The 13,024-nt window shown below is 37.7% G+C and overlaps 4 protein-coding genes across 4 annotated transcripts; 2 read left to right on the forward strand and 2 right to left on the reverse strand.

Annotated features, from left to right (window-relative positions):
• Window positions 1-179: 179 nt before the first annotated feature.
• Window positions 180-1,558, forward strand: LOC108561806 (paxillin-like). Its single transcript, XM_017919875.1, has 2 exons — window positions 180-302; window positions 1,292-1,558. The coding sequence occupies exons 1-2, from the start codon at window positions 180-182 to the stop codon at window positions 1,556-1,558; spliced, it is 390 nt and encodes a 129-aa protein (XP_017775364.1).
• Window positions 1,559-2,308: 750 nt separating this feature from the next.
• Window positions 2,309-4,211, forward strand: LOC108561811 (tRNA-splicing ligase RtcB homolog). Its single transcript, XM_017919882.1, has 5 exons — window positions 2,309-2,737; window positions 2,792-3,105; window positions 3,158-3,493; window positions 3,548-3,847; window positions 3,906-4,211. Exons 1-5 carry the CDS (start codon window positions 2,395-2,397, stop codon window positions 4,131-4,133), a joined length of 1,521 nt encoding a protein of 506 aa, XP_017775371.1. The 5' UTR covers window positions 2,309-2,394; the 3' UTR covers window positions 4,134-4,211.
• Window positions 4,133-5,003, reverse strand: LOC108561807 (cytochrome b5 domain-containing protein 1). The gene is made up of 3 exons (XM_017919876.1): window positions 4,868-5,003; window positions 4,435-4,819; window positions 4,133-4,337 (listed from the first exon to the last, which is right to left on the reverse strand). Exons 1-3 carry the CDS (start codon window positions 5,001-5,003, stop codon window positions 4,154-4,156), a joined length of 705 nt encoding a protein of 234 aa, XP_017775365.1. The 3' UTR covers window positions 4,133-4,153.
• A 142-nt stretch (window positions 5,004-5,145) lies between these two features.
• Window positions 5,146-7,238, reverse strand: LOC108561812 (putative zinc metalloproteinase YIL108W). Its single transcript, XM_017919883.1, has 4 exons — window positions 7,045-7,238; window positions 6,023-6,816; window positions 5,634-5,963; window positions 5,146-5,579 (listed from the first exon to the last, which is right to left on the reverse strand). The coding sequence occupies exons 1-4, from the start codon at window positions 7,045-7,047 to the stop codon at window positions 5,324-5,326; spliced, it is 1,383 nt and encodes a 460-aa protein (XP_017775372.1). The 5' UTR covers window positions 7,048-7,238; the 3' UTR covers window positions 5,146-5,323.
• Window positions 7,239-13,024: the final 5,786 nt, after the last annotated feature.

A 13,024-nucleotide genomic window follows, 5' to 3' on the forward strand; every position in this document is an offset into this window, starting at 1 on the left:
AAAATATATATATTTATCTCCACACATAATATTTATTATTATATTTTGTTACTTTTAAGCTTTATCTATTTATATATAAAAGAAATTTGGAACGACAAAAAAAATAGGGAATTATTATATTTATATTTGTATATAATATTAAAAAAAAACAGTCACGACCTGGTCGCTTCAATTTAATCATGTTTTCCCCTTCTACTGCAACACTTGTTTTCTTTTACTTCTTCGCTGATCTCTTTGCCCTTTTCCCTCCTCCACCCGTAACGAACGTCTTCTCCGATTTCTTGAGTAGCGCAAATTGGAACGTACGTTGCGGGGTGGCGGCGGGTGCGGTGGAAGCACCGCGAAGAGGCAGAGTTTGTTTTTGTGTTCATTTTATTTTTGGCGCGGATTTTCTTTTATTAGGTCGACGATATTTTTAGCGCAGCGTTGCGTAACCACCATGATCTCTCCGTCTCTTATGTCTTTCTTTGTCTCTCTCTTTTGCTCTCCGGGGGCGGCTATTTGCGGCCTTCATGAACTAGATCCACGCTCCACTTGTGTACGCTTAATAATGCTAATAAAAAAAGCGATTTCAAGTGAGCAGAAACCTACTGGTATATCGACTGAACGCAAAGAGTGGGAGATAAATTTACGCGAAACGAGCGTTTTCTGGCACTTTCGCTCATCTTCTCTACACCAATTATACTCAAATCAGTTAGGATTTAGGTTAGAGGAAATGTTCTCGGTGCCAGAATGGATCAATTATTCATAACATCCTCATTGTTTTGTTGTTTTTTACTCTCTATTTATTTGGAACAAGAGAAGCACACTTCTTTCTAAATCTATTTAAACATGCGTCCAATTTATTTTTCTAAGAAAATAATTAGTTTATAGAACCCGGCGCATCCACACGACAAAAAAACATCAAATATGAAAATTATATTTACTTCAAATTTAAACGATTTTCTTATTCTCTTTTCTATTATTTCATAAAATGTAGCTTTTTATTTAAATTAATCAAATTTTGAATTGGAGCCCCGGCGCATCCACCAATTGCGTGTTGTGAAGAGCTTTTCTAAAAGTAATTAGTAAAATTTGTCGAAGAAAGTCAATATTTGAAAATATATTGCTATCATCAATCTCTTTTAATTTATGTTTTCAATATTGACAAAACCTGCCTGATCTATGAAATTCACTTTTGTGAAGAGAAATCCCATTTTCGAATCCTCTTTCCAAGTCACCACATTTTGAAACTCTTATTTTCTATAACAAAAATTTATAAACAGATTATAATTGTTATTGTCGTTAACAGGATTGCCAGCAGCCGTTTGCAGGCGGCTCATTCTTCGATCACGAGGGTCTTCCGTACTGTGAAACCCACTACCATCAGAAGAGGGGATCGCTGTGCGCCGGTTGTCACAAACCGATTGGCGGTCGCTGCATCACCGCGATGCTTAAGAAGTTCCATCCGGAGCATTTCGTGTGCGCTTTCTGCCTGAAGCAGCTGAACAAGGGCACCTTCAAAGAGCAGAACGAGAAGCCGTACTGCCACCAGTGCTTCGACAAACTCTTCGGCTGAAACAAAACCGACAAAGCAGAAGGGGAGAACAAGATACTAATGAAAACAAAATCACACACATCATTATTCGCACACTGGATGACATCAAATATAATAATCTTCTTTTTTTATTCTATTTCCTTCTTCAATCACCTAGGCAACTGCTATTTTAACTATATATATATATGTTTATGTTACGTTGATTTTTTTGTTGTTATGGGTAGACGTCAGCGGAGAAGGTGCTAAACGTATATGAACAAAAGTAATTATTTTTTTTTTATATATATATTTTATTGAAACGCAATTAGAGTAACCAAGTATTTGCAGGTACATTCTTCTTATCATTTCTTATTTAATAGTGTCACGCGGCTTTCGTAACAAGCGACGCTCATCTGTTTTTATTTCGCATTTCTTATGATTTAAGATTGGAAATTGCGGGGAGAACGAAGACGTTGCGTAAATTAATATTATTAATATCGTGAATAGAATATATATTTATGCCAAACTAATTTTTAATTCGAGTCGTAAAAGAAAGAAAAAATATATATATTGTATTTTAATGTAAAATTCTATTCTACTGTGTATAGTAAAACAAATTATATAATAAAGATATATTAACGATTATGCGATTTGTCTTTATTTTCTTACATCAAAAAAATCCGTTGAAAGAAGTCTTGGATTGTGCTTTTGGGAACCGCTGTTGAAATTCAAAATGCGCGCCGCGAGTTTCGTTCAAATGACCTACTTGAAAGTAGTTCGTTTAGTACTGACATATTGCCATAACCTATATTATTTCAGGGTATTGCACAGTATTGCCGAAACGATCGTATAAAATATTTGTAGCTCGATTTACAATTATGGTTGTAAGGAAATATGAGGATGAACTGCAGTATCTGGAGAAGATCAATTCACATTGTTGGCGGATTAAGAAAGGGTTTCAACCCAATATGAATGTGGAAGGTGTTTTCTATGTGAATTCAACTTTAGAAAAGCTGATGCTGGAAGAGCTTAGAAATGCGTGCAGACCAGGAATGGCAGGTGGATTCCTACCAGGTGTCAAGCAGATTGCTAATGTTGCTGCTTTACCTGGGATAGTTGGACGATCTGTTGGACTACCCGATATCCATTCTGGATATGGTTTTGCCATAGGAAATATGGCAGCATTTGACATGGATAATCCTGATTCAGTTGTTTCACCAGGTATGCTGATCATTTCAATTGGTTGGTTATAGTAATTGTGCAATATGGTTTTAGGTGGTGTTGGGTTTGATATTAATTGTGGGGTGAGACTGCTCAGGACGAATCTATTTGAGAAGGATGTGCAGCCAGTCAAGGAGCAACTTGCTCAGAGTCTGTTTGATCATATTCCGGTAGGCGTAGGATCCAAAGGTATTATTCCAATGAACGCTAAAGATTTGGAAGAGGCGCTTGAGATGGGCATGGATTGGAGCTTGAGGGAAGGCTACGTCTGGGCAGAGGATAAGGAGCATTGTGAGGAATACGGACGTATGTTGAATGCCGATCCTTCTAAAGTCAGCATGAGAGCCAAGAAGCGAGGATTACCGCAGGTAATTCAAACTGATTTTACTGATTGATTTATCTGACACTTCGTTTCTGCAGCTGGGAACGTTAGGGGCGGGTAATCATTACGCAGAGATTCAAGTGGTGGACGAGATCTACGATAAATGGGCTGCCAGTAAAATGGGTATCGAGGAGAAGGGTCAAGTGTGCGTTATGATTCATTCCGGCAGCAGGGGTTTTGGCCATCAAGTGGCTACGGACGCTCTAGTGCAGATGGAAAAGGCTATGAAACGTGACACCATCGTAACGAATGATAGGCAGCTGGCTTGCGCGAGGATCCATTCTACAGAAGGCCAGGATTACCTTAAAGCCATGGCAGCGGCTGCAAATTTCGCGTGGGTGAACCGCAGCTCGATGACCTTCCTTACGCGACAGGTAAATCAACCCACTAACTAATTTGAAAGACATTTAAATCCGCAATTCGTACAGGCATTCGCTAAGCAATTTAATACTTCTCCGGATGATCTCGACATGCACGTCATCTACGACGTGTCGCACAATATCGCGAAGGAAGAGGAGCATATAGTTGACGGTAAACCCAAAAGGTTGCTGGTCCACAGGAAGGGGTCAACTAGAGCTTTCCCACCGCACCATCCTCTCATCCCTGTCGATTATCAGTTGACCGGACAACCGGTGCTCATCGGCGGTACCATGGGAACATGTTCATACGTGCTCACCGGTACCGAGAAGGGAATGCTGGAAACCTTTGGTTCCACATGCCATGGAGCTGTAAGAACTCTACTACTGATTTTCATAACAAGAATAAATAATAAACTAAAATTTGCAGGGTCGTGCCTTGTCCAGAGCCAAATCTCGCCGCAATATCGAATATACTGATGTGTTGAAGAAGCTGGAGAGCATCGGCATCTCAATCCGAGTCGCCTCGCCTAAGCTTGTCATGGAGGAAGCTCCAGAATCCTATAAGAATGTAACTGACGTCGTTGACACGTGTCACGCTGCTGGCATCAGCAAGAAGGCCATTAAACTCAGACCGATCGCTGTCATCAAAGGATAGTCGCGTCTGTATTTGTGTAATCAATTCTTCAACATTTCAATGCAATCTTCGTTTTTAAACCATCTAAACTCGTCGTTGTAGAAGATCATAATCGCGGGGACGTAGAACGTCGGCGACAGCCCCACGCTTCCGAACCTGTCTGTCTCGTCGATGATGCCGTTCTCTTCGAGCGTCAGCTCATCATTTAACACGTTATCCATATATCTATATTTTGTATAAACAAAAACAACTATTTAACTTAATGTACTCGAGAATATATAAAAATCTTATTATATAAAAATAGCATAATAAATTAACTTGCCTCCAGAGGTAGATGTTTGCATCTGAATTGAAGATGGAATACCTCTCCTTGATCCTAAGCACGGTATCCTCGCAGCACACGTTCATGTGCACCTCTAACCCAAAAAGTGGATTGATAATCCTTATAGGTCTCACCTTCTTCGTGAGCAAACCGACCTCGTACTTGGGGTCCTTCCACCACGGTTTCCGGTCTAGCGGCTGCCACCGGGTGGCGGGTACCTGAACCTCCACGTCCGGGATCCTGCCATGCGGGATGTACGGATCGTGACACCCGGAAACCGGATGCACGTAATGCAGAATGTCGCCGTCGCGGGGATCGAACCAATCACTAATATCCTTCCCGGCGAATGCCAACAACGGCTTAACACAATCCTCTGATTCGTGCTCTTGAGACAAGTAATCAACAAACGTCTTAAGATTATTCCGTCTCTTACCTTTAATCAATGGAGTGATATTCAACACTTTCCCAAGCAACGACACCCAGCAATCTTCTGGGCGATTGTGAATGACCACTTCGAAAGGCCCGAAATATTTTTGCGGCAACCCCGAATAATTAATCTCCTCACCCATTGCCAATTAAAAAAAAACAAGCAACAGATAAAAGTGACACTGACGCGTCCTTGATCTTTAATAGGATATATTTAATTCAGTTTGACATCCACCAATATTTATTTTTAGGATAAAAGGAAGAATAAAACAACAATAACAGTCGTAAAGAGGAAGCCCCAAATATAATAATATTAAAGAATGGAAAGTCCCTAAATCTCAGTCTATATAATGCTTTTTTTTCGTAAGGAAACTGACAAATATACTATGTCTAATCTCACTTGATTTTGTCGTATAAAGAAATTTATCTAGCATTGGCACGGAATAACCGGATGGGTTGATATCTAATAGATATTGGCTTTCAGGATGTTGCCGTAGTTGTCCTCGACGAAGAGAGAGGATGAGCTACCGAAGTCCAGGGGATCCAATTGGAAGTTGTATCTGAGGATTTTTCCGGTGAAACACCAATTAGCCATGACGTGGCCGCCCTCGCCAGAGCGAACTTCGATGACTCGAATGCCCAAGGTGGACTTCACTAGTTTCATGGAAGCATCGTAGCTTAGGACGTATTTCCTTTCGTCAGGGTAATCGTTGAACCATCTGAAAATTAATAATATGTAAATGACTTAATGTTTTGGTTGATTAATGGTTTACTTGTGATAGGCCAGTATACATGCGGAGCTCTTAGTGAAGCAAGTTTCATCAAAGCAGATTGGTCTATTGATGACGTCGTCGGAGAAGTCCGCCTTTCGTATGAATGATCTGCTTTCCGCCTCCTTCAGCTTAATGCTCACCATTTCATCGCACACCGTCTCTAACCGTGGCAGCGATCTTTCAGCGTCCTCCTCTTGCAGGAAGACCTTATGCAGATTGTCGAAACCTCTGGACATAATACCGATGTCAGTATGCCCCAGGTCGAATGTATGGCATAGTTCATGCAGGGTTGAGCCGAGGGTCGTGGAGAAGCACGCTCCCAACGTTCCCCTGCGCGTTGGGAATAAGTTAATATAAATTTAGCATAAATAAACGTGGAGATGCTTCACCTGTACGCGCTGTCGTCCAAGAACCGCGTTCTGTCCACTAGTCTTTGATCCTTGAACCTGCTGAGGATATCATCAGTAGTCTCTGGCCAGGTGTAGAGGCAAGCTGTACCGAAGATGGCCAAACCGCCTCCACCCAGAGCCACATATACGTCGGTGATCTTCAACAGATCTTCGTGCAGCTTCATCTCCTCCACTTTGTATCTATCTCCGTGATACTCCGTGCAGGAGAGGAACCCCAAGTACTTTGCCTGAGGCTTTCCAATTTCGGACCCCAAAATCTCGCGACCTAGAGCCGCCCAAAGCTCGTCTTCTTGCATCTCTTTAACCGATGCGCTGCTCATCTTGCTATAGAACACTTGACAACTCTCTACTTTGATAGTCTTCCTCCCGTACCCGGATTCGTGCAGCTTCTCTGCAAGTATGCTCTGCAGAAGCTTACAGCATACGTCAATCCTGCAAAGAGCGCTTCCTTCATCGTTCTTTTTCACACCTTCAGGTCCTTGAAACCGACCATCATGTCCATCGCAGATAATATAGAGCGGCTGCAAAACTAAATTGCTACCTCTTGGCTCATATCGGATCCTCACCTCTATTTTCAACGATCCCCATTTAATCTCCACCAAATTATCACCCACATTCAAATTGATTAAATGCTTAAATTTCCCGCCGACCACCTCACAATTAACATCATTGATCTCCAGTTGATCGCAATCCTTGGGAGCGGAGCCTCTAAGCAGGACCAAAGGATAGGAAACGGTCTCACCATCGTTGAAATTCTCGATCCTAATCGCATCCTAAGAACATAGTTGAAAATATACACGTTACGCCACTGGTAACAATAAGCTATTATCAAACGCTAGATGTCGCTGAGCAATGCGACAATTCTATATTGTTGTCTTTTGTTTCTACAAAAATAAATACATGCGATGCGGGTGGATGGGGTTACAGTTGCTGCGTGCGTGCGGAACGTCTACAAGGAAGATTTGTGCTTTAAAGAAGAAATTTTTGGTTGATTTCTTTACCATTTCGGTGGATTCTCGATAAGCTTTTTGGGGTTAGCAAAGCAGCAGGCACGACGGCTCGAAAGCGCTAACCTCGAGCGCCATCTGTGCGTTTCATTGCAGGTTGTCAACGACGTCTGCGTCGCGGCGCAATTGCCGCAGGATTAAATAACAAATGAATATTTTCCAAATTCAAAAAAAAAGGAGGCGAGCGATCGAGCAGGCACAGACGCGAGTAATAAATTCCAAGGCTGTTCACATTTGCTTCGCCCGATGTGTTATGTAATTGACGACGGATTTATACATAATTGAATGGTAAACAATGTCAAGGCGGCAAGGGGAACGAATATATGAATACCTGTCTTATTAATAAATAAATACGTACTTGCAAAATAAATCAAAATTGAATGAAATGTATTGATCATCGATCCTGATCAATTGAATTTAGTCGGTTCGCGTTTTGTGCAAACGTTTTGCTCAAATCTTCGTCCACCGTTCGCGACCTATCCCATGCTAACGGATCTTAGAGATGTACCGCAAAAATTTCGAGGAAGTAAAAGTGGCCGAATCCCATTCCAAGAACGAACAACCCAAAAGTAATAATAATAATGATGATGATGATGACAACCGACGAACAAAAAAAAATGTAGAGAAGAAGTTTTACTTGCCCATAGCGTTTGCGAGGAGAAGAGAAAGAGGAGAAAGAAAGAAAGAATAAAAATATGCGAAAAGAATAAAAAAAAATCGCTCGCATAATGAATGAGAGCCGTGCTAAAAATAAAAATGAAACACGCAACGTTTCGCTCCTTTTCTTGTCCGTTGTTGTTGTTGCCATGGCGATCCGGCATCCGAGTTTTTACCATATTTGAGCAATTTCTACAATTTGCGTCACGAAACTCCGTGCGCTGTGCGTGTGCCCATGCGAGAAGAAAAAAAACGAAGAAGTAGAAGAAGGAGAAGAAAGAAAGAATTCGATTCAATTAAAAGACATGAACGAAAAGGCAAAAATAAAGCGAAAAGATGCAAACGCCGGGGAAGGAGAGAAACCGGAAAAAAAAAACTTTAAAAAGCATGCGCCAATTTGTATACGACGCGTTGTGCAAGAGATATTTCGTTCACGGTGTATACAGGGTGTGCCAACTGTTAATCCTAAAAGTCATAAACATAATTACAACAATAAAAAGCCTTAATACCATAAGCTGAAAGTAAATGAAAAACGCTTAATTTTAATTGTCCAGTTTTAAAATAAAATGAATTATAGTTAACAAAAAATAATAAACAAATTTATTAAATTGGCATGAAATTATGTCACAAAATTAATTAAAGAAGAATATTTTAAATCAGAAAAGTCTCGGTAAAAATAATTGTTAAGGAATCAAATTTAATTAAAGAAACAGAAATTTTAATTTAAATCATACGAGATTTGCTAAAAAAAATGTTAACAAATCAAATTAAATAAAATATAAATTAATTTATTGAATAAGAATGATTTGAAATTATGTAACAGCTTGTATATGTGCTTAATAAAAAAGAAGAATACTTAATTTCCATCAGTCTTAGTAAAGAGAATCGTTAAATAATCATAATTTAAAATTATGTAAAAAATATTTGCCTATTGATGTAATTATATACGAAGAATACTTAATTTCAATCAGCAGAATATTGAGAAACATAAATAATTAAAATTTAATAATATTTTCTTCGTTAGGTGTAATCATAAAATTTTCAAATCAGACTATTAATCCACACGGATCAAAGCCAGACTATGCGAGGTATTGCTGTATATGATGTTTATAACATTGCTTCTTATTTGTTTTTTATTAGATTGTAGATTGTATATTGTATTTGAAATGAAGAAATTATATATTAAAGATATTAAAGAGTTACTCAAATAAATATCCATAACTTGGTTAACTATATTCAATTGAATAATAAGCGAAATGTGCGTGATAACGAAAAACGCAAGAAAAACAAAACAGAGCAGAAACCCGACGATTGGTCAATGTTTTTCCTTGAACTGTTTAGCGTTTGTTTACAACCGAAAATATAAATACAAGCAGATAATTGAGCACCTGTCAGGAATGTAACTATATGTTAATTTGTTGTTGATTCATATGTGGTTGCTAGGGCAACTTTTATTGCTATAGGGATGTTGTAATATCTTTACTTTGGGTCTATATCGAAAGCCCGACAACCGAAATCTCGTCAATCGAAATCCCAACGTTTGAAATCCCGACTATATCGAAATCGCGACTGTATCAGAATCACGACAACCATAATCCCGACTAAATCAAAATTCCGACTATAGCGCTACATTTTTATTATTAATAACAATAAATTATTATTCATTTATTTGATTTTAATAAACCTTAACAATATAATCCCAAATACAATTAGATTACTAATTGTTGTTATTTATTATTAATAACAATTTAAAGCTGACTACGCTCCGGAATATTTTAAAAACGTTATTGCAGACATTTACTTGGCATCTCCAGACGATATACTTGGGATTTCGAGCGTCGGGATTTTGATTGACGGGATTTCGTTTGCCACCGCTTTATTTTCCATTTGATAATCTAGTTTTCGGAGTTTCCTTGAACTCTAAATAATTTCTGTATAATCGAAGTGTATATATATATTCAACAACTATGAACATTATAATTATGATTTAAATTAGTTGTGGTTGCTAAGTAAGGTCATAATAGTGTAAAAAAAATTGAATAATTAAGAAACTGTTAAAATAACAATAATTATTTAATTGGTTTGTCGTTGCTATGTATTGTTTTTAGGTATTACTGGGATTCTGGCATTATTAATTTAGTTTTTGGTGTTTCAATTTATTTACAATTGAAAAGTATAGTTATAATTAGAGATTTAAACATCTGCCAACTGCGACATTGATTTTTTTTATTTGTGGGTGCTAAAATAACTATCTTTGCTTAGGGATGTTGAATATCTTCAATTTTTGCTTTTTGAAGCATATATTTGGATAATTAATTGCTATCAAAACTACCATTTTGATTTGATTTATTTGTAATTGCATAAATAATTTTCTTTGTTTTGTGAAATTAGAATGTAACATAATGTATGTAATGTAATGTTAAAATGTATCCTAAAACATTTTGCTTACTATTCAAAAGTATAAATAAAATTAGTTAATTAAACAACTATGAAAACTGCAACTTTAATGTGATTTATGTCACAAAATTAATTTTCGTATAAAAATGTTGCTAGAATAATTTGTGAAGTTGGAATGTCTTTATTTTATTTCTATAGTATAAATAGAATTAAATAATTCAACAACTTTCATTTTATTTATTTATGGTTGCTAAAATACTTTTCTTTCATATAGGAATGTTGGGATGTGTTAATTTTACGTCAGTTAATTGAATTTTTGAAGACCTCATCTTAAACAATTTGTCTACAACCCAAAAAAGAATAATTCGACTTAGATTTGAAATGTTTTTAATTTATTTATAATTAACTTAGTTTTAGGATATTAATCCAGAAAATGTCAGAAATGTGACATTTTGTAATTACTAAAGTAACTGTCTTTGTTTCGTATTGTGTGGGTATATTGTTTTGTCTTGATTTTCCGATGGTTAACCTAGTTTTCGAAGTTTTCTTGGCGCGGCCTTCGGTTTTATAGTCATGAACCGAGAGCGCGGCAGCCCGAAAAACTGGGCCTCTTCACCTGGCCCATAAAAAAAACCGCCGTCAAAGCCGTCCATTTTAGTATCAAACGGAAGCAGAGTGCAGAAAACACTCACGATGAAGATGGCGATGCTATTTGTACTATGAGATTGGATAGAAACCAGGAGGACGATTGTGTCCTCAGGTTCTTCCTCGGTCTGGAAAGTGCGCGCGCTCGTTCTCAGCTCGCGTCCTTCGCGGACATTCGCGCGTTCGTTAATGGATCAAATTCCAGCGCGCGCCTCGTCTAAAAATAAACCGTTTTGCACATAATGTCCGAGTGTGTGTATATATATGCTTGTATCCGTATATATAGCAACGCAATGGACAGTGTGTTATGGCAGGTTAGGGATCCATCACACGAAAAAAAAAAAAAAGCCCGAGGAGGAGGTTGACCGAAAAAAAGGTCACTGGACCATCGAAAAAATGGTCTTCGTCGAAAAAAAAAACGAACGAAATCTATCCTAAAGGTGGTGAAAAGAAAGAGACGGAACGAAACTTTCTCTCTAATGTAATCTAAGGTGTTTTACGATTCATTATTCAATCATTGTTTTTTTTCTGTTAATTTTCTATTTTTTTTTGTCTCTTTGTCATTTTTTTGGCGCTACTGAAATTGAGCAACGCGCGGCGGTGGTGAGCGAGGAGGAGATCCGAGCATACCGCTAATGTTTAAAATGCTATATGCTATGCGTACACTCCATTAGCTACCACACTTCGCCCGGCACGCACGCTTAAGAGAGACGAAGCGCTCGAAGTCTCTGACCTAAATAGGCACCCTACACGCAATCCCATGAATATAAATGACCACCGAATATAATAGTTCTACGCTCCTTACATATTTTTTCTTCTTCTTCCTCCTCCTCTCACCAGCATTTCCCTCTCTTTCCATACCATAAGCTTCTGTCCGTCGGTCGCATCTATCCATCCTCTTCGACGCACGATTCACAAATTGAAATTCTGTAATAGCCAATTTGTGAAATCAGACCCAATCACCGCCAGAAACTGGATTGAACTAAACTTCTGTTAATAATAATAAAAAAAAATAACAGAAACAAATTAATCGAACGATTGCCTTGAAATTGATCTGATTGAGTCTTCAGGAAAATGAAACAAAAAATGTCTTATGCGTGAACGAATGTAAATTTTTGCTATTATCCTTTACCTATTTACACGGAGTGGAAAAAAAATAAGGTCTGGCATTGGATTATAATTCCATTGGTTTTTCTTTCTGCTCGTTCCTTTTTCGCCTGATAATGCGAAGGACGAAGAAACGACGATCATCAAAGAAGCGAGAGAAGAAATGAAGGATAATAAGTGGAGCAACGAAATGTGCAGTTGGCGCCAGGCGCGAAAAAAATCCGCAATAAATTATTAACTGCACACCAATCGTATTTTCTCTTTCTCTCTTTTGTCCCATTATTATTATTATGTTATTATTCTGTTAATTAGCGTAGATGATAAAAAGAAAACAGTCGGTTAATCAATGTGTCGAGGGGGAAACGAACAGGCGAAGAAATTAAGATATCATTTGTATGTAAGACGCATTTGCGTTTGATAACCTTTGGCCACTTGCAATTCCTCTTTCTTCCTCCGGTTGCTATCATTATCTCGCCAATGATGATGATGACTGAACGCTCGATAAGATTGGATTGATGGATGGACTGTCATCGTAACAGTCGTCAGAGAAAAGGAAAGAACAACGCGTTTGAGAGGAAGAAGAATATAAAAAGATGATGATGAAGAAGAAGAGAAGAGTTCTTATGCAATAGATGATATTATTCTTTTTGTGAGAGGGATTCTGCGCGCGAGATTCCAAAGTTAAATGGCACGCGTTGCGGAAGACTCCCGCATCCGAAAACGCACACCAAATGTGTGTAAGAATAATGCTCTTACGCAACAAATTCATCTGCGAAGATTATACAATCTTTATAAAATTTTGCAGTTTACAAAGATGATTAATATTCCTTGAAAATGTAATTATATACGTGTTAAAAAAAACAAATTTGAGTTTTGGTCAATTTAAAACTATGTAAAGACTTCGACCTGTGAAGTATGTAGATGTGATATTTTGTAGTTAAATTTTATGTTTATAAAATGGTTATGTTATCATATGCTAAAAAAAATCAATGTAATATTGTTGAAATTTTAGTATACATTGATTAAAAACGATTGACAAATCTGTTAATTATTTTTGACATTTAAAATTCATTCACAACCAACAACACAATCAACAAATCAATGACATATATGTCAATTAAGACAATTTAAATTATTATAGAAATATCTTACTTTAGAAATTTTAGTC

The sequence above is a fragment of the Nicrophorus vespilloides genome, unplaced genomic scaffold (genome assembly GCF_001412225.1).
Source record: "Nicrophorus vespilloides isolate i.1.1-1 unplaced genomic scaffold, Nicve_v1.0, whole genome shotgun sequence".
In the NCBI taxonomy this organism is placed as follows: Eukaryota; Metazoa; Arthropoda; class Insecta; order Coleoptera; family Silphidae; genus Nicrophorus; species Nicrophorus vespilloides.

Excerpts from the sequence above, each read along its gene's own strand:
- LOC108561806 (XM_017919875.1), top strand. The coding sequence starts at position 180 with ATGTTTTCCCCTTCTACTGCAACACTTGTTTTCTTTTACTTCTTCGCT. Across the intron at positions 303-1,291 it reads TGAGTAGCGCAAATTGGAAC|GATTGCCAGCAGCCGTTTGC; the intron begins GTACGTTGCGGG and ends TGTCGTTAACAG.
- LOC108561811 (XM_017919882.1), top strand. The coding sequence starts at position 2,395 with ATGGTTGTAAGGAAATATGAGGATGAACTGCAGTATCTGGAGAAGATC. Across the intron at positions 3,106-3,157 it reads AGAAGCGAGGATTACCGCAG|CTGGGAACGTTAGGGGCGGG; the intron begins GTAATTCAAACT and ends TCGTTTCTGCAG. Across the intron at positions 3,848-3,905 it reads GTTCCACATGCCATGGAGCT|GGTCGTGCCTTGTCCAGAGC; the intron begins GTAAGAACTCTA and ends TAAAATTTGCAG.
- LOC108561807 (XM_017919876.1), bottom strand. The coding sequence starts at position 5,003 with ATGGGTGAGGAGATTAATTATTCGGGGTTGCCGCAAAAATATTTCGGG. Across the intron at positions 4,820-4,867 it reads TATCACTCCATTGATTAAAG|AGCACGAATCAGAGGATTGT; the intron begins GTAAGAGACGGA and ends ACTTGTCTCAAG. Across the intron at positions 4,338-4,434 it reads GCAAACATCTACCTCTGGAG|ATATATGGATAACGTGTTAA; the intron begins GCAAGTTAATTT and ends TACAAAATATAG.
- LOC108561812 (XM_017919883.1), bottom strand. Across the intron at positions 5,964-6,022 it reads TTGGACGACAGCGCGTACAG|GGGAACGTTGGGAGCGTGCT; the intron begins GTGAAGCATCTC and ends CCCAACGCGCAG. Across the intron at positions 5,580-5,633 it reads TGTATACTGGCCTATCACAA|ATGGTTCAACGATTACCCTG; the intron begins GTAAACCATTAA and ends ATTAATTTTCAG.